This window comes from Phaethon aethereus (genome assembly GCF_964289735.1).
Source record: "Phaethon aethereus genome assembly, chromosome: Z".
Lineage (NCBI taxonomy): Eukaryota > Metazoa > Chordata > Aves > Phaethontiformes > Phaethontidae > Phaethon > Phaethon aethereus.
Window position 1 is genome coordinate 21,980,461 of NC_138577.1, and position 16,695 is coordinate 21,997,155.

The 16,695-nt window shown below is 36.9% G+C and overlaps 1 protein-coding gene across 2 annotated transcripts in view; it reads left to right on the forward strand.

The window, feature by feature from the left end:
• The window catches only part of MAP3K1 (mitogen-activated protein kinase kinase kinase 1), a gene marked incomplete at its 3' end in the record, with an annotated part of 58,017 nt that overhangs the window by 24,249 nt on the left and 17,073 nt on the right, over positions 1–16,695 (forward strand). For both annotated transcript variants that reach the window (XM_082012878.1, XM_082012879.1), the window contains exons 2-4: positions 13,148–13,298; positions 15,105–15,311; positions 16,366–16,566. In XM_082012878.1, the coding sequence (XP_081869004.1) occupies positions 13,148–13,298; positions 15,105–15,311; positions 16,366–16,566 (559 nt within the window). The remainder of the gene's footprint in view (positions 1–13,147; positions 13,299–15,104; positions 15,312–16,365; positions 16,567–16,695) is intronic.

The window sequence follows — 16,695 nt, forward strand, 5'->3', positions numbered from 1 at the left end:
TTAATTCATTGTAATTTTAATTTCAATATGGCCTTGCTTCTTATATGTAATAGTGAAATGTCATCTTTCAGACTTGTAGGAGGTTTCTCTTGTGCTTATACAACTTTCTGAAACATGTATCATGAGAAGTTTGAGAAAACTGTGGAACCTCTTTGCATGTATGCATAACATAGTGATTGTTCACCCTATCAAAAATGTTTTTAATTATTTTAATTTTGGCATATTGGATAAAAATTACTTTCATGTGTACCTTAATTTTTATTAATAAGGGTACTGCATAAAAGCATTAGTACATACTGGTTTTCTGGTCTCAGGGAAGCAGTATGCTGCTTTCAGTTCACCGTGAAAATGAAAATCACTTCGCAAAGCTCAGGTAAGTATTAGCACTAGCCTGACCACGTATTTTATATCCATTTTTTAAATTAGCTCATTTGGATGGGGAAGTAGGGATACAGCAACGAAACCTTGTCATGGCTGTACATGAATACTTGGGCATTGTGAACTTGATGTGCAACCATCCTAGCATTCTTCCATATGTTGGGAATATTCATAAAAGTGCCTTGAAATTATTATTTTAGATTTTTTAATGCAAGTTTATTGATATTATCAGAATTCCAGAGAACTGTTCCATTAAGTTTCAGACTTGATTTGTACAGAGCGAATGCAGTTGTGGACAGAAGACAGGTGTTTAAGGATTGCTGTGATGACCTTACATGAGTAGTCACCAAAAGCCTGGTGTATAATATTGCAGAACAAACATAGCCCTTATCTTTTGGGCTATGCAGGAGAGCAATTTAAAAATGTGAAAGTACACTTGTATGTTAACGTGGGTTTTTTTGAAGGCATGGACTTCACTGAGTGCTGCTATCTCAGCTGAAGCAATGCTTGAGGGTACGGCACAAACAGTTAATAACTGCTTCCTGTCTATACTGTTCAGGGTCCTTTAGAATGGATGAATTGCATGGCAATTCTTAACCAAATTTTCCTTGGTTGCTGGTTCATGGCTTGGAGTCTTTCTTGCAGTTCTACTTTGACTAGTGTAACTGGAAATCTTGAGTGGGCCCCAGGCTTATTCTGTCAGCTACCTGAAAGATGGTCTGAGTAGTTGTAGGTTGAATGTGACTGAAGAAAAATTGGTATCACTGGTCTTAAATGGTAACTGATATCTTAACTGGTGAACAATATACAGGAAATCAGAACCTATTAGCTTGAATGCTGACAGTTTCTGAGGAAGTTTAAATGGGCAGATACTTTAAAAGAAGGATCTGACATCATTCACTTATAAAGTACTAAATACTCTATTTATTCCATCTCTGATGATTGTCAGTATTAGATATTTAAAACAAGTCCCAAATAAAGCCAAACTCAAATTTTAAGTACATTATTGTAATTCTGTTTCTTAAGTTCCCTTTTTGAGGGAATCTAATATATGAGAGAGAGCGAGATCTTTGTCATTGAAAACGTATCTCCACTGCGTGAAGTATGTATATCTCTATATTCCCATGCTCCAAATAATTATCTTACAGGTACACTTGGCATGCATGCCACCGAAAATACCTTTGGTGCTTACCTTATAACAATGCTGTTAAATACAGTTCTTTCAATAAGAAAGTAAATGCTTTTTTTTTGTAATCATACTTATTTTGTAGCTATGGCAATGTAAGACTAATTCCTCTTCTAAGACAATGGTCACTTTTTTTTTTGTGCTTGTGGGTTATGATAAATGAAAAATCTTTCCTGCAAGTCACTTTAATGTGATACCTATCCATGGCAATAAAGAAGACTACTTGAGTGCCACTGTTGATATATTTGAAATAAATGTGTTTGATATTTTTGACAGTTTCAATTTTTTGACTTTTTATAGTTTTTGAACTTGCTTGTATGTCCATAATACTCATGTACCATGATTGCCTTTGCTTATTCCTGTTCATAAATATCATGGTTTTCACAACTTTATTCCTTCTTGCCTGATTCTTTTGGATCAATAACATGACATTGGTAAATTTAGCTACTCTGATTTTTGTTTAACAATAGTATATGAAAATCTCAGTTACTGTTGCAACTCCTTCATGACCAAAACCCATATAGTTACCTTGGGGAGGAGATCTCAGAACAGAGTTATGAACTGGAATTACTCTCTTATTCAATTGTGCTGCTGATTAGAAAGTACAATGAAAGGTTAACTCTCCAGTTATGGAAAACCTTCCTCCGCTCCTGTTCAAAGAGGTTTTTAACCTCTTTGAAGTTGTTCATTGTTCTGCCAAACATAGAAACAGTTGGTATGATCTAGAGCTCATTACTTATTTTAAAATATTACTACTTACTTTCAATGTATTTTGTGGCCTCAAAGTCCCATATGAGGTTAGAGACAGATTTGTTCCAACTACCATATAAGTGCATATATCAGAATGTTTGAATAACACAATAGTGGGAGACAAGTGAATATCAGTGTGGATATGGGGTTGTTCCACAGTGTGATTTATTTTGTGCTATTGGTCATATCTTTTAACCTTTCTGTACTTACTTTGATACATAATTGCTTTCAGTATTCAAAGTGGCATGGTGGTGTAATCAGTACAATGATGATATTTTACAAATTTTTACAAAACAATCACTTGACACAATCTTGATGGAAGGAAAAGATTTCTAGTAGCTGGCAAATATGGGAATCCTAAAAAGTGGTATCCTTGAATCAGAAATTGCTGTTTCATTTCAAAAATAAATGCAAGAAATGAGAAGTAGCCAAAGCATTTTCTGGCAGACTGCTGAAAGGCAGAAGTGAAAGCACCACCCCCAGCTCCCCCATAGTATTCACTTGATTTGAATTCAAAATGTTATCTGATGACTTTTTGCAGGAAGTGTAGGTTTGCTTTTTTCATTTCATTTTTCACTTACTACTTTCCCTGTAATGATTACTGAAGCCATTGATCTAGAGAACTCAGGAGTGTGGTCAAAGTAGGATGCAGGGAGCTGGTGTGTAGAGCTGTACGTACCAAGTGCTGGTTTGAGTAAGCAGAGAGATGACAGAGTGCTTGATGGCCCACAAAACCTGCTGAAAGTTGGCAGTAGTCCACTGGAAGTCAGTGTCCTAATTGAAATCTGAAGGTAATAAAGGCATCTTTATTCACTACCAGTGCCTCTTTAAACTAAGACTTTGCATTTCATGTCAAATATTGCTACTCTCTTGTGAACCTGGGTTTAGTAGGACTACATAAATGTCACTAAATAAAAATAGATCAACTTTGCTTGTTTCATTATTAAGATTGTTTCACAGATAGGAAAAATTATATCCAGCTGACCCAATAGCTCTTACTTCTTACATCCTCCTCAAATACTGTATAAATGCTTCATACTGCTTCTAGTTGCTGTTGCACAGTATGTCTTTACGAAATTAGACTATTCCTTTTCATATATTAGCATGTTTTGCTTAAGTGCAATATCTATCTACATGATTTCATGCTCATGTGTCTTTCTAGATACATGTAATGTTGTTTTCATCTCTTTATGGTGGGGTGCCCATGGTTTGTGAAACTGTTTTTGCCAGGTGCTTGCTTACAGGAGAATACTGTGCCTAGGAGCCTGGGACTGAATGGCTAAACTGAAACTTGAATGCAAAGACTTTCTGATCAAACACTGCACATGGAACGTTGTGTCCTTCCTCAAATCACTGGTGACAAGCTGGAGCTCTATTGTAAAGTGGTACTTCTCTAGTGTTAATGCTTTCACACTGCTATGTGAATGTGTCTGCAATTTGTATGTCATTTTTAAAGCAAATACTGAAGATACCCCTTTTCCTTTATCCAGGCCCATATCAAAGGGACGTGCGCTTACTGCATTTTTACTCTGATGGTATATAATTTGTAATTAGTGTCAAGAATTACATTTCTAAGGAAGTATGCATTGCTATAAATTAAGGTACATGGTTATAAGTGAGATATGAGTGCAGCAAAGTTTTTAAAATAAAATCTCAGTCAGGAATAAACTAAGGATGATAAGAAAAAATGGTATATTTTTGTTAAGGAGTACTCCATATACTTGCTGTCCTGTAATTGGCTTCCTTGCTTTGCTATCATAGAGCTATTTGGCTATTATGGAATTGTTTTTATTGCTTGCTGACTAAATTGATTTTTTTTAGTTGACTCATTAAATATTGCCCTCCTCATCAGATAAAATTCCTGCACTTATTTTCTCTTTATAGTACAGATTTTAAAGAAGCAGAAATAGGAGCTGCTAAAGCTATAATAGCTTTTAGCCATATGCCTGCAGAAGTTTTGAATGCCTTTTCCTGTCATTTTTTTTGTCATGCTAGCTTGTTGTTATCTTACAAAAATAAACATTTGTAATAGTAGCTGCCATTGTTAAAGTGGGTGTAGTTGCTGTATGCTTGGCCTGTGGCTAGATTAGTTGACAGATATCGCCAAAAGGTCTCCTTGTTGCACAGGGAGACAGTGCTCTCCTGGTGCAGCACAGAGCACTGTTTACGTCCGAGGGCATAACATGTATGAGAGTTAAGGAACTGAAGAGCCTGAGTTCGTGTCTTCATGGTGAGAGCCAATTCACCTGTGACTTTCTACTGGTAGAATATATGCTGTCCACTATGGATCTACCGTAAGTGGGTAAAGGGTTCTAATATGTTGCTATAGGGTTGGATTTCTTCACCTGGCAGTTACTCAGAATAGGCTTGCAAGGAATTTTTTACATTATTTCTGCACCCCAGGGAAGCTTTTTATGTCAGAGCCAGAAACATATGTGGAAATGTTTAGTCCTCTTTGGCTTTTGGAGCAAAATTCATCGTATGCATGAGTCTTCACAGGACAAGGACATTTTGAGTGGATGTCAGTGTGCAAGACAGACTATGTCTTTAGCAAGATTTGATGCTTATTTAGTACGTCTCTTTAATCCTATATAAAAATAAATCATATTAATGATATTAATCCACGGAGTGACTCAGATTGATAAATATATGGACAACAAATATGAAAAGAGAAACAAAAACAAAGTAGAGCATAAGATTAAAAAAGTTTAATACCAAATAACAAAACCAGACACAGACAAGACACATAAATTAAAAAAAAGTTGGGATGATTAGTATACTAGGGCCTTGCTTTATGACTCTTATATGCTGCTTCAGTACAACTAGTAGACAACAGTAATAATTTGTTATAACTGTCAGCAGTGTATGCTAAGAAACAGATCTAACCCTGGTGAGAAACAATGATTTTTTTCATGGAAGCATGGCAGTCAAATCATTCTTTAGAAAAGAACATGAGCAAACCTGTTAAATGTGTCTGTGGTCTCCTTCTGTAAGGCCAGAGGCTGTTGGGTTTTATAACTTCTTGAATTTAGCTTTAAATGATTTAAAGACTTGTTTTGAAAAGAGTAAGTTTGTCTCCCCGTTTGCCTTACATACCATTAACTGCCTAGCTAGTCATTAAGACTTAAAATTTTGGAGTGTGCTATGTTTCTTTTCTAGAAATAGTATGTTTATAAGCCTTTAATTTTTTTTATGTTGTTTATTTTTATGATCATCTTTTGCTGAGAAAACTTTAAAATTCTCTTTCCAGCAGCAATCTTGGAACATCTGGTATCTGCTGATAATTCAGCTGTTTTGAACAGTGCCAGAATGGTCTAAATTCCCTTTCTTGTTTATAACTCCTCCAGAAATCATTTAATAGGTTGTAGCTTTTGAAATTCTACATAGCTCATCCTGTCCAATTTACTTGTTTGTATGCTATCTTATTTCCACCATTCTAATTGGAGGTGGAAAATGTAGTATGCATGGTTTTATTTGCTTATCCCTATTACCTTAAGCTGATTCAAAGTATAATTTTTTTGTATAAAATATCTGATGTTCTTTGGGAAGAGGGGAGTTAAATGGTGTGAGAAACTCTTTATCCCGTGCGTTATGTGTGGAGATGTTTTACTGTGCTCTGACAGTCATCCAATATGCAATATTTAATCTTTAAAAGTAGGACAGACACTTAACTCAAAACAGTATGAATGTTCTCATATACCAAATATAGGGACATATAACAATAATCTGCAGTGAGAGCTTTGTTTTAAGACTTCTGTTTTGGGCTTTATCATACTTTTAATCCCATCTTTCTGTTAATAGCTTCATACTTTTACATGAGCAAGGACCATGTCTGTTCTGACCTGATGCTTTTTACGTCTTAGCCAATTGCATTTCACCTAATAATCCTGTTTTGGGATATGACAGGCTTAAAGAATTTGAATCCAAAGTTCAGGTTGGTGCCCAAGACGTTCAACTGCATATTACAGGTGAGGAATTTGATTCTGTTAAAAGCGGAGTTGACTTAGGTAATACATGACCAAGTGAAAACTTGGTTTTATACTTGAGCAAGAGATAGAGGAGGGCTCTGGGGGAGGGAAAAATCCCTTTCTAACACCTGTGCTTGAGATCCTGTAACCTCATGCAGATGAACTAATCACATAATTCACTGTCAGTGAGCACTCATATTCCAGTTTTTATTTTTAATGACGTTACTGCTGTTCTTGGAGTAAGGCCCAGTGGTATGTTGCAGGGGGATGGGAGCAAGACTTGTATGCCCAGTTCACCCTGAGAATATACTGGATTCTGTTCTCTGTTGGGGTACTGACGTTTGTCATACAGCAATAAATTTACAAATCTTTGTGTTAGCAGTATTACCACACTTCAGATATATTAGTCCAAACATGTAAAATGATGAAAGTAATTAAGCTGCACAATTTTTAGTAATTTTGAGTCTTATGTATCAATATAAATTACCTACTTCCTGCAATTTTTAGAAATTTTGCTCAGTAATGGCATAAACTTTTAGTTTTACAGAAATTCTGCTAAGTAACGGCATAAACTTTTAGTTTTACAGAGAGAAAATACCAGATTCCCTCTGCAAACCTTTCAGTATGAAAGTGAAGAGTCTGAGAGATCATGTAATGTAACTGCTGTTTTTACATCTTGAAAATACCGCAGCATGTGTATACCTTGATGCATCTGAGTTGGTCGTGGGAGACTAAATAACAGCAGGAAGGATTAGAGAGCCCTAGGAGCTTTTGTAATACTCGTTTCAGATGTCTGATAGCCTTCTTAGGAGACATGCAGAAGAGAGAACTCATTTCATTAGCTTTGTAGCAAGCATCTGTTGCAATAGATATTTCTTGGCTGGTTTTGTCGGGGGGACTCATTTTCAGTGGCTACTGAATAGTGCCAAAACCTTGAAGTATGGCTAGGTGGCTTCAGAGCAAGCAATCCAACCGAAGTTTTACATATTTCAAGTAGGTGTATTTGAACGAGAAAATACAGGCAGGTAATTTACCTCTAACTTCAGGCATCCATCTTTGGAGATTTGAGCCTTCATCACTGACAGGATGATACTTCTTGACCAGAGTCTGTGAAGTTCGGCTGAAGGTGATGTCTCAGTCTGTGAAGTTAGACCTTTGGTTGTGAATATGGTCCTGTTATGCTCTTTGACAAATGCACTCTCCTGACATACTTCAAGAGATGCTTGATAAAACTACTTTATTGGGAGAGAAGACAAGGGGTGTACCAAACTGGGACTAAATAACTATTATTACCAAACTAGTAGAGGTGTAGACTCGGTAGATCTCATTTTAGAGCCAAATAACAGAATGTTTTTTCTTTCATGTTTTCACATTCTGTACAGGTTTGTTTCTCTTTTACAGAAAAATGCTGAAAGAAAAAGTACTTTGATGTAAAGATGCATTGGCTGTCATCTGATGGTGTTTTCCAACAGGGGCTCTCACTGCAGCCTGGGATCCCCAGGGCAGCCAAGGTTCCACAGGAACCTGCTGGGTGTTATGTTTCTCTGTTTAATTACATCTGTGCACCATTTATACTTTTTCTGTATTTTTATAACATATAAATGTATTTATAATTTATAAACATGTTTCAAAATATATGTAGAAGTTACAAGCTTATTTGAGGTAAATAGAAGGGTGCTTCTAATGCAGAATGCTTGTTAGCGATTCATCTAAAAGACATAAGAAAGTGACAATCTTTTCATGTGAGTGAAAGGCAAACGGTGGATGTAGAGTACCACTCAGTATTCGCTCCTTGTGAGCTTCAGTGGATGGATCTTCATGTGCTGGCCAAATGCAGAGACCCTCTGTTATTCTGAACGGAAGATGATGAAGAGCTATTGGAGAAGCTGAGGCAGCTAGAAAAAAGAAATATGATTATTGTTTTCTCTTGTGTGTTTGTCAGGTACTCTTAACAGAAGAATAGAACTTAATTTCACACTTATGTAACATTTGGCTAAAGTCCCTGTAACTATTTTGGGAAGCCAGATTCATTAGTCTCTATGAAGTAGTCTGTTCAATGCTGTCTTTAAGTGGCAGTTGCTGCCATTTAGTACCAGGTTGAGAAAGTTCCCTGTTAAGTTTTACATTTTAACAGAATGTGTCATACCTGATCTTTTGGTTTGTTGGCATAAACACAAATGGTTAGATGATAGATCCGCAGCAGTGAATCAGGACAAGAAGGAATGGGAGACTGGCAGGAGGACAGACCATGCCTTGCCCATCTTGCTTTGATTTTTTTTTACTGATCTTGCTATCATTAAAAATACTTAATGGCAAAAGAGAAGCTGTGAGCAGTACTGGAACTGTTAGTGACAAGAAGTTATCTAAAAAACTAATAGCTGACCTTAATTCAGGGAATAGCTAACCTCTCATGAAGTTCAACAAGGCCAAGTGCAGGGTCCTGCATCTGGGTTGGGGCAGCCCCCAGTATCGGACAGGCTGGGGGATGAAGGGATTGAGAGCAGTCCTGCTGAGAAGGAGTTGGGGGTACTGGTGGATGAAAAGCTGGACATGAGCCAGCAATGTGCTCTCACAGCCCAGAAGGCCAACCGTATCCTGGTCTGCATCAAAAGCAGCATGGCCAGCAGGTCAAGGGAGGTGATTCTGCCCCTTTACTCTGCTTTGGTGACACCTCACCTGGAGTCCCGGGTCCAGTTCTGGAACCCTCAGCACAGGAGGGACATGGACCTGTTGGAGCGGGTCCAGAGGAGAGCCACCAAAATGATCAGAGGGATGGAACACCTCTCCTGTGAGGACAGGCTGAGAGTTGTGTTTGTTGAGCCTGGAGAAGAGAAGGTTCCAGGGAGACTGTCTTGCAGCCTTCCAGTACTTAAAAGGGGCTTATAAGAAAGATGGAGACAGACTTTCTAGCAGGGCTTGTTGTGATAGGACAAGGGGTAATATTTTTAAACTAGAAGAGGGCAGATTTAGACTAGATCAAAGGAAGAAATTTTTCATGATGAGGGTGGTGAAATGCTGGCAGAGGTTGCCCAGAGAGGTGGTGGATGTCCCATCCCTGCATACGTTCAAGGTTTGGCTGGACGGGGCTCTGAGCTGGGGGGGTGGAATTACTCAGCAACTAATAACTTTTTTCCTTCCCTATGATTGTGTATGTGTGGGTATGGCAGGCAGAGCGTGCCTTTTCTTAGTGAATTGACTCTTTCCTATTTCAGAACTTCTGTTTTTCCTGTTTTCCTACTACTAATAAAATCTGGTCCACGGTGGCTGTTGGATAAAGCTGTTTGCCCAAATAAGATAGCAGACATGCCAAGAGCTTTAAGTGTTGTAAATGTTGAGAAGCACAGGAAAATGAATTGGAGCTGTGATTCAGCTTTCGTATACCATTATAGGTACTTTGTAAGAAAAATACTTGCAGACAATTAGTATTAAATTGACTGACCTATTCAGAAGTAAATCTTGCATGTGTATTTCACAGTAGTTTGCTAAATAACACATGTATTGCATACCTCGTATTAAAATATTGAGTCATCGATCCATAGAGAACAGCTTGTTAATGATCTAACTATTCAATTACTGTTTGCAAGTCTTCAGAATTAAGACACAGAAACAAAGGACAATGTCTTGCCTTCTCTATTGCACAAAATGTTGCAGCAGACTGTTTCCATGCAGTACATTAATCTTACTGTATTTCATTTTATAGTTTGTGAAGCAAATAATCCGAAGTGAATAATGCAGTTATTACTGTGCAGACCACTGAGTTTATGCCTTAAACAGTAGTCATCACACTGTTGAGCTTGCTCAGTACTTTAGAATTGCAGTCTAGATCCATTTCTTTGGAATTTCTTGACTAATAATACAGGAGCTGATGTCTGTTGCTTTAAAACTACTGATAAAAAGAATTTAAAAGATCCTTAATGCTTCCTGGGGCAGTGGGCTTGGGCAAACTTAAAAAGTTAAAATGTATCTGGAAAAAAGCCTGGTCTCTTTTTTTGCTTGATTCAAGAAAAGCTGAAACATTTAAGAGGAAAATCCTTGCTTCCTCATGAAGCAGAGGGCTGGGCTGTCGAGAAATGTCAGACTCCCTGGTCTAAGTTAGCTTATTCTCTGAGGTATAGGTTTTGGCCTGCTCCTTGGCTTTGTCACTGCTGTTCAAATAAAGCAGCACCTGGCAGTCACTTAAGCACATTGTTACCTTGACTTATGAATAGGCTTTGCTGTATGAAGATCAGGGTGCTCTGTGCCCTGCAGGATCAAGTCCTTGGTGGAATATGCTCTGGATTTATTATTTTTATTTTGTGTTAAGGTACAGTGTACAGTGATACGGAGACTGGCAACCTAGCCATTGTCATGTAGGAAAACTTCAGCTTGCCTGGAATAGATGGGGATGTGTTGCTTTAGGGTAAAAAACCAAAAAAAACCAAAAACCCACACAAAACCACAAACCAAAACAACAGAAAACCCCAAATTAACAACAACAAAAAAACCCTGCAAGTTCAGGGCCACAAAATGAGGATGTCCTCCAGTATGCAGTAACTTTGTGCAGTCACAAGAAACCTATTTTTTCCACAGATCAACAAGATAAGAATATTTAATAAATACTTTAACCAAGCTTGAGTTAAAGTATGAAGTTTTCTTAAGCACTTCAGAAACTGTTCTATAAAAATACACATAATACTTAAATTCTGCAAAAAGATAACCATGGCTTACTAAGCAAAAGCTTTCAGACTTGGTTGGTCTTTTCTCACCTGCGTGGAGGAAAAGCACAAGAGTTCTTTGTGCAGGCTGGAGTAGATGGGTTTAGCTGTCACATGAGAGGAAGATAGTTGCTTCTCCTTTTTAGAGAACAAGCACAGATTGTGAAGCCTCCACTGTTGTATTACATTGTTCATGAATTCAAGTCCAAGGGCCTCTAAAAGACTTTTTTGATATCAGTTGGGAAGTTAATCATGGTTATATGAACAAATGAAATACTGTCTCATTCTTTCACTGCTGGGATAGTGCTTTCTGTCTTGTATACGAAGTATTCATGCAACTGAGGTGGTTCATGCCATGGAATAAATAATATTAAAAAAACCTCTATTTTTAACTTGCATCTGTATTCATTTGGAGTTGTGCTGTTCTTATGCAAAGATTTTTGTCTTTGACTGATTTTGACTGAGGGAAAAATATGAAGTTGACCCTTTTTCCCCTGTTTTAAACTTTTAGGCACATTTTCCATTTGGACTCTACCTGCTGCTATAATATCTTTGTTTTTCATGAATTATCACTAGTTTTTTGTCTCTGTTTCTAGAAGGTGATAGTATGGAATTCAATGCTGGGGCAAAAACAGTTTTTATTAGTTTGAAGTTAAGCAGGCATTGATGCTTAACCTCTGAAAAACAGAGATGTTTCATTCTTCGGTGGATTGTGTTTCTATTTGTAAACATTTTTAAGTCTCTAATCACTGGACTGTTCTGAGTGTCTAAAATTGGTTATTAACAGTAGGTTTAGATGTTGCTTGAAAGAAAATGTATTTTGTTTACAGTATCCATCTGCTTATTATGTTTCAGCACTGAACAGGAAGAGTTATTTCCTGCCTCAGAATACTTTGTTTCCTTTGTCTCTACAATGATAGAAAAAAAATAACAGTACTCCTTCTGACCAGCAAAAACTTCTCATTTTTCTAAGCAGGGATTTGTGATAAATGAACCTTAGTAATATATTGCTGATGAAGACAGGAATTATAATTTTAATGTCATCCAGTTGCAATGAATGAAACAGGGAATATGTGGTAGGTCATCATACAGTACCTAGATGTAGTTTTAAGTACATAGCTAAAATGTTTTAGAAGCTGAAAATGGCATGCATGAAAGCAGTGCTTGTAACTAAATTATTATATAGCCTTATCTTCCACTTTAAGTTGTGATTTTATTTTTGAAACAAAATTTTGTTCTGAGAGTTGGTTTAATCAAGCTTGCTTATTTTTAAAGATAGCTAACTTCAAGAAAATGGGTGGGGATCATGTGCTGCTGCTTAAGAATGTGGTTTTCTTGGTGATTTAGCAGATAGCTCAACAGAATCAGGAAATCTTCCAGACTGTGCATATTTGTTTTTCAATGTCTGACAGTATTTTTTGCTTTTTGGATATTGCCAGCAATCACAAGCAACTACTTTGCTGTAGGACAAAAAAGTACAAGCCAGATGGATTACACATCCATTTTACAGATAGGAACTTGCTGTGAATTTTGCTATAGTTATAGCTGACTTGGAGAGCTTTTGAGTCATCAGTCACTCAGAAAGCAACTCTCAAGGCCACCAGCCTTACTTTCATGACTTCTGTGTCTAGCTTAAACGTAGTTACTGTGTATTAGTTTACAGGTCCTCTTTTGAGGAAGAGATCTTGTATAGGAAGAGGCACTAGCTGTATAGTTTCATGCTTGTGCGTCCTATGAAGATGGAAAATTTTCACCATTACTTTATATTCATTGTGTAAATTGTTTCAAAACAGAGATTGTAAACTTTGAATTGCCAAGGAACACATGAACCACCACAACACTTGTGAAACCTTTGGTGAATGACATGACACACGGTGTAATTTTTGTATTGTTTTAATATTTTCCAAGACTTTCCTTTTCACTGGTGTCCAATGTTACAAGCAGTACACAAATTTTAAAGAAATAACCCTCAAAACAGGTATGCTGCAAATGGCAGACTAGCAAATTACTTGTAACTCTTACAAGGTTTTCTGCAGTCATTTGGAAGTAATGTTTTAGAAGCTGTGTTGTAAGGAGAGGGAGAATAGGATGGCAAAAACTTTAAGAATGTTAATTTTACTTAAAGTAGAATACAATTGTCTTTATGACTATTTGTTTTTTCTTTGATGTAGTCGTGACATGGAGAATAAAGAAACCCTCAGGGGGTTGCAGAAGATGGACGACCGCCCAGAAGAGCGCATGATCAGGGAGAAACTCAAGGCAACGTGTATGCCAGCCTGGAAGCATGAATGGCTGGAAAGAAGAAGCAGGAGAGGCCCTGTGGTAAGTGGCATTGATGGAAGGGTGATATCTGTAACAAACAAAATTTGGTATTACAAATAAAACTCCCTCAAACTTCTATTAGAAACCTCTTTTTCTTAACAATTTGCATACTCTTAATTATGGTCTTCCTGTTCATCTTTTATGAGCTGTTTAACAGGAAACTGTGTCTGACTTTCTGAAATGTACAAATTTATTAAACTTTATTTTTAAGAAAAAGGCATGCTGCTGCTTTGCGTAGTATAAAATAATACTGTGACAACACTGCCCTCTAATGTCAACAACAAAAGTAACTCCTGTTTTTTAGGTAAAAACTTAAGTCTTGAGTGCAAAACTGCACTATAGTGCTTTGTACTCCCTTGATTCTTAGGGGTTTCATGGCTTCACTTTTCCTTAGCTTGAAAATGTTAAAATTTTCAGTGTATTTTAACAGAAGTGTGTGGAATTTTTGCTAGATGAAAAAACAAACTACAATCTTACTAGAACCAGAAAAAACCAAATCTAACTTATTCATGCACGTCTCAACTCTGCTAAACTTTGGATGCCAGAATATTCTATTAGCCTTTTGGGTAATGCTTTTGTATAAATGACTTAGAAGCAATTTTAAGACATTGCAGGCAGATCAAACCTGAAACTTATTAAGCATAGTTACAATCATATTCAGTATAATGCTGGTTAATTAATAGCCATTAGTTGCCTATAAATGTAGTTGCACTGGTCAGTGTGATTCCTATGTACCACTTGATGGGAGTGCTAATGTAAAGCTAAGATCATTTGATACAGTAAACAAGTGTTTGGGGACAGCTTTTCTAGAACAGATATAAGAGAGTTCTGTTGGTAACTTTCTGTCGTGAGAAAGAACATTGAACATACTTATAAGTGTACCAAAAAAGCAATACCTCGAAGGGTCAAATTACACAGAACAGTTCTTATTTTGAATTCATCTTGGTTATGGCATAGCTTGAAATTGTTTCCCAGCTCAGCCCACTTGCCTTGACATTTTTGTTTTTCTTAATACAACTTTTGGTGCTCCAGATTCTCAATTACTATAATTTTACATGTTAAATGTTTTCAAGCACTAGCAGGTCATAACTGTAACTTCTCCATAGGCATGAATTTGCATTCTGACCTTACAGGAGAGAAAAAGGATTACAGTAATTGGTAGGAGAAAAAAAAAAAAGGCTGCACTGCTTTTTATAGTTTTATCCTGTTTCATAATAAGATACCAGTATATTTAAAAACAATAGCGACAAAGATTTCTGAAAAGTTTGGGTTTGCAATACATTAAGGGCGCAGTACACCTTAATTTTCCTGCATTGCCTTCAGGTTTAAAGTAATTTTTACTTTGCAGTAAGTGCTACGCTGTAGAAATAGCAACCTAGTATTTATCAGTTGATACTTACTGTGTAGAACAGATGGATCCAACGTTATAGCTCTTAATAAAGAGACAATGCCTGTAGAAAAAAATTCTTTCGCCTCCTACTATCCAAATGGGGGAACTGCTGTCCTTTGAGATATCATGAATGACAATTACAGAAGTACTTTGAGAATCAAATCAGTTGCTGCCACAGCTAACATAAGTGGCACAAATGGATAGGAAAAACAGTTCTTGCTTTTGTGTTGTGTATAGGTGAAGAAGATAACACCCTATTAGATATTAGTATTAGAACCTAGGGAGTATGCAGACTTCAGATGTCTGGATAATGGCTTAATTATATAATGCTAGAAAAATAAGTTTTGATTAATTTGTTTTGATTTAGTGTAAAATGATCAATTCGTAGTTCTAACACGTGGTTTAATTTCTGCAAGGTGGTGAAACCTATCCCTGGGAAAGGAGATGGATCAGACGTGAACAAACTCCCTCTAGAACCTCCAGCTGAAGGGCAAAGCACTGCTTCTTCACCTACACAGAAAGGAAGACGTAGTCCTTCTCCTAGTAGCTCCTCTTCATCATCTTCTAGAACGGTTAAATCTGAATCACCGGGTGTAAGAAGAAAAAGGGTGTCTCCAGTGCCTGTAAGTTGCAAGCTGCGATGTAATTTTTAATTTGGCTATATTCTGCAATCTTTTGCTTATACAGGCAATTAATCTGCCCTGTGTAGGGCAAGATGCTGATACGAAGGGGTTATGACAGCGTATAACTTGAGTGAGATAGGCAGAGCATATCTCATTTTACATTTCTCATGCATAGAATTTTATTCTCTACTCTTAGGTGTGTGATTTTTTTCTCATTCAGTCCTGCTTTCAATTTTTATTTCTAGGAAATAAAGGAAGAAATACAGATATTCAGTTGTGAAGACATGTATATTCTTTTAGCGTGATTTGCACAAAGAGATGCTAGTAGTTTGTTTTTTTCCTGTAATATGTTGCACATCAGTTCTCCATGCCAGTATATTCCATTGGGCATAGAATTGTTGGCTGGAGTAAGATTCCTGCAGAAAAGTGTTACTGGTGTGCTATTTTTGATCCTCTGTTCAAGAAACAATCTTTAGGTACAGATTAGGGAAGATTTAGGTGCATTGTTAGAAGACTAAAATCTCTTATCATTACGTTTGAGAAGATGTGTGATAGAATATTTTGAGAAATGGTAACTGGCTTCATTAAAGAATGTTTTGAGCAGTAGTATCTAATGGCTTTGTGTGTTACAAAAATGCTCATCCACAGTTAAGCTTTGGTTATAACCTTATATAATTTTCCTGTATTGAGTCACAAGTCTATGATTGTCTTCTGATTGAATTACACTTGCTAATTAAGTAGTAATATGGTAAGGCAACCAATGAAGACTTGAAAAGAGAAGCAATTTAAAAGACTCCTTTTCTGTCATCATGTCAGATGAAATTTCAGTTACAACATTTTGGGGTTTTTTTCTGCCCTCAAGTTCTGGGCATGGGAAAAAACTAATCTTTTTAAAGTCATATAGTCTAAGCAGGTTGTAGTTTCAGGTTTCCAGGAGACTCTTATTCTATGCCATTTGGATGGGGAGGCTGGGGAACAAACAAAAAAAGCCCACCAACACCTAATTTAACTTACTGTTGTCCTGGAAATGCTTATGATGGAACTGCTTATGTAGTTTCAGAGTGGACGAATAACACCTCCTCGACGAGCTCCCTCTCCAGATGGCTTCTCTCCATACAGCCCTGAAGAAACAAATCGTCGTGTCAACAAAGTTATGCGAGCCAGGCTGTACTTGCTGCAGCAGATAGGACCCAACTCTTTCTTAATTGGAGGAGACAGCCCTGATAATAAGTACAGAGTGTTTATTGGGCCTCAGGTAGAAAACATTTTTGTGTTGTTTGTAGTCTTTATTAATTTATAGCTAATCTTGGAAAACTGTTTGAAACCAAATTAGGTCAAGTTAGTTGCCAACACAGGATAACAGTTCTATAAAGTAATGTGTAGA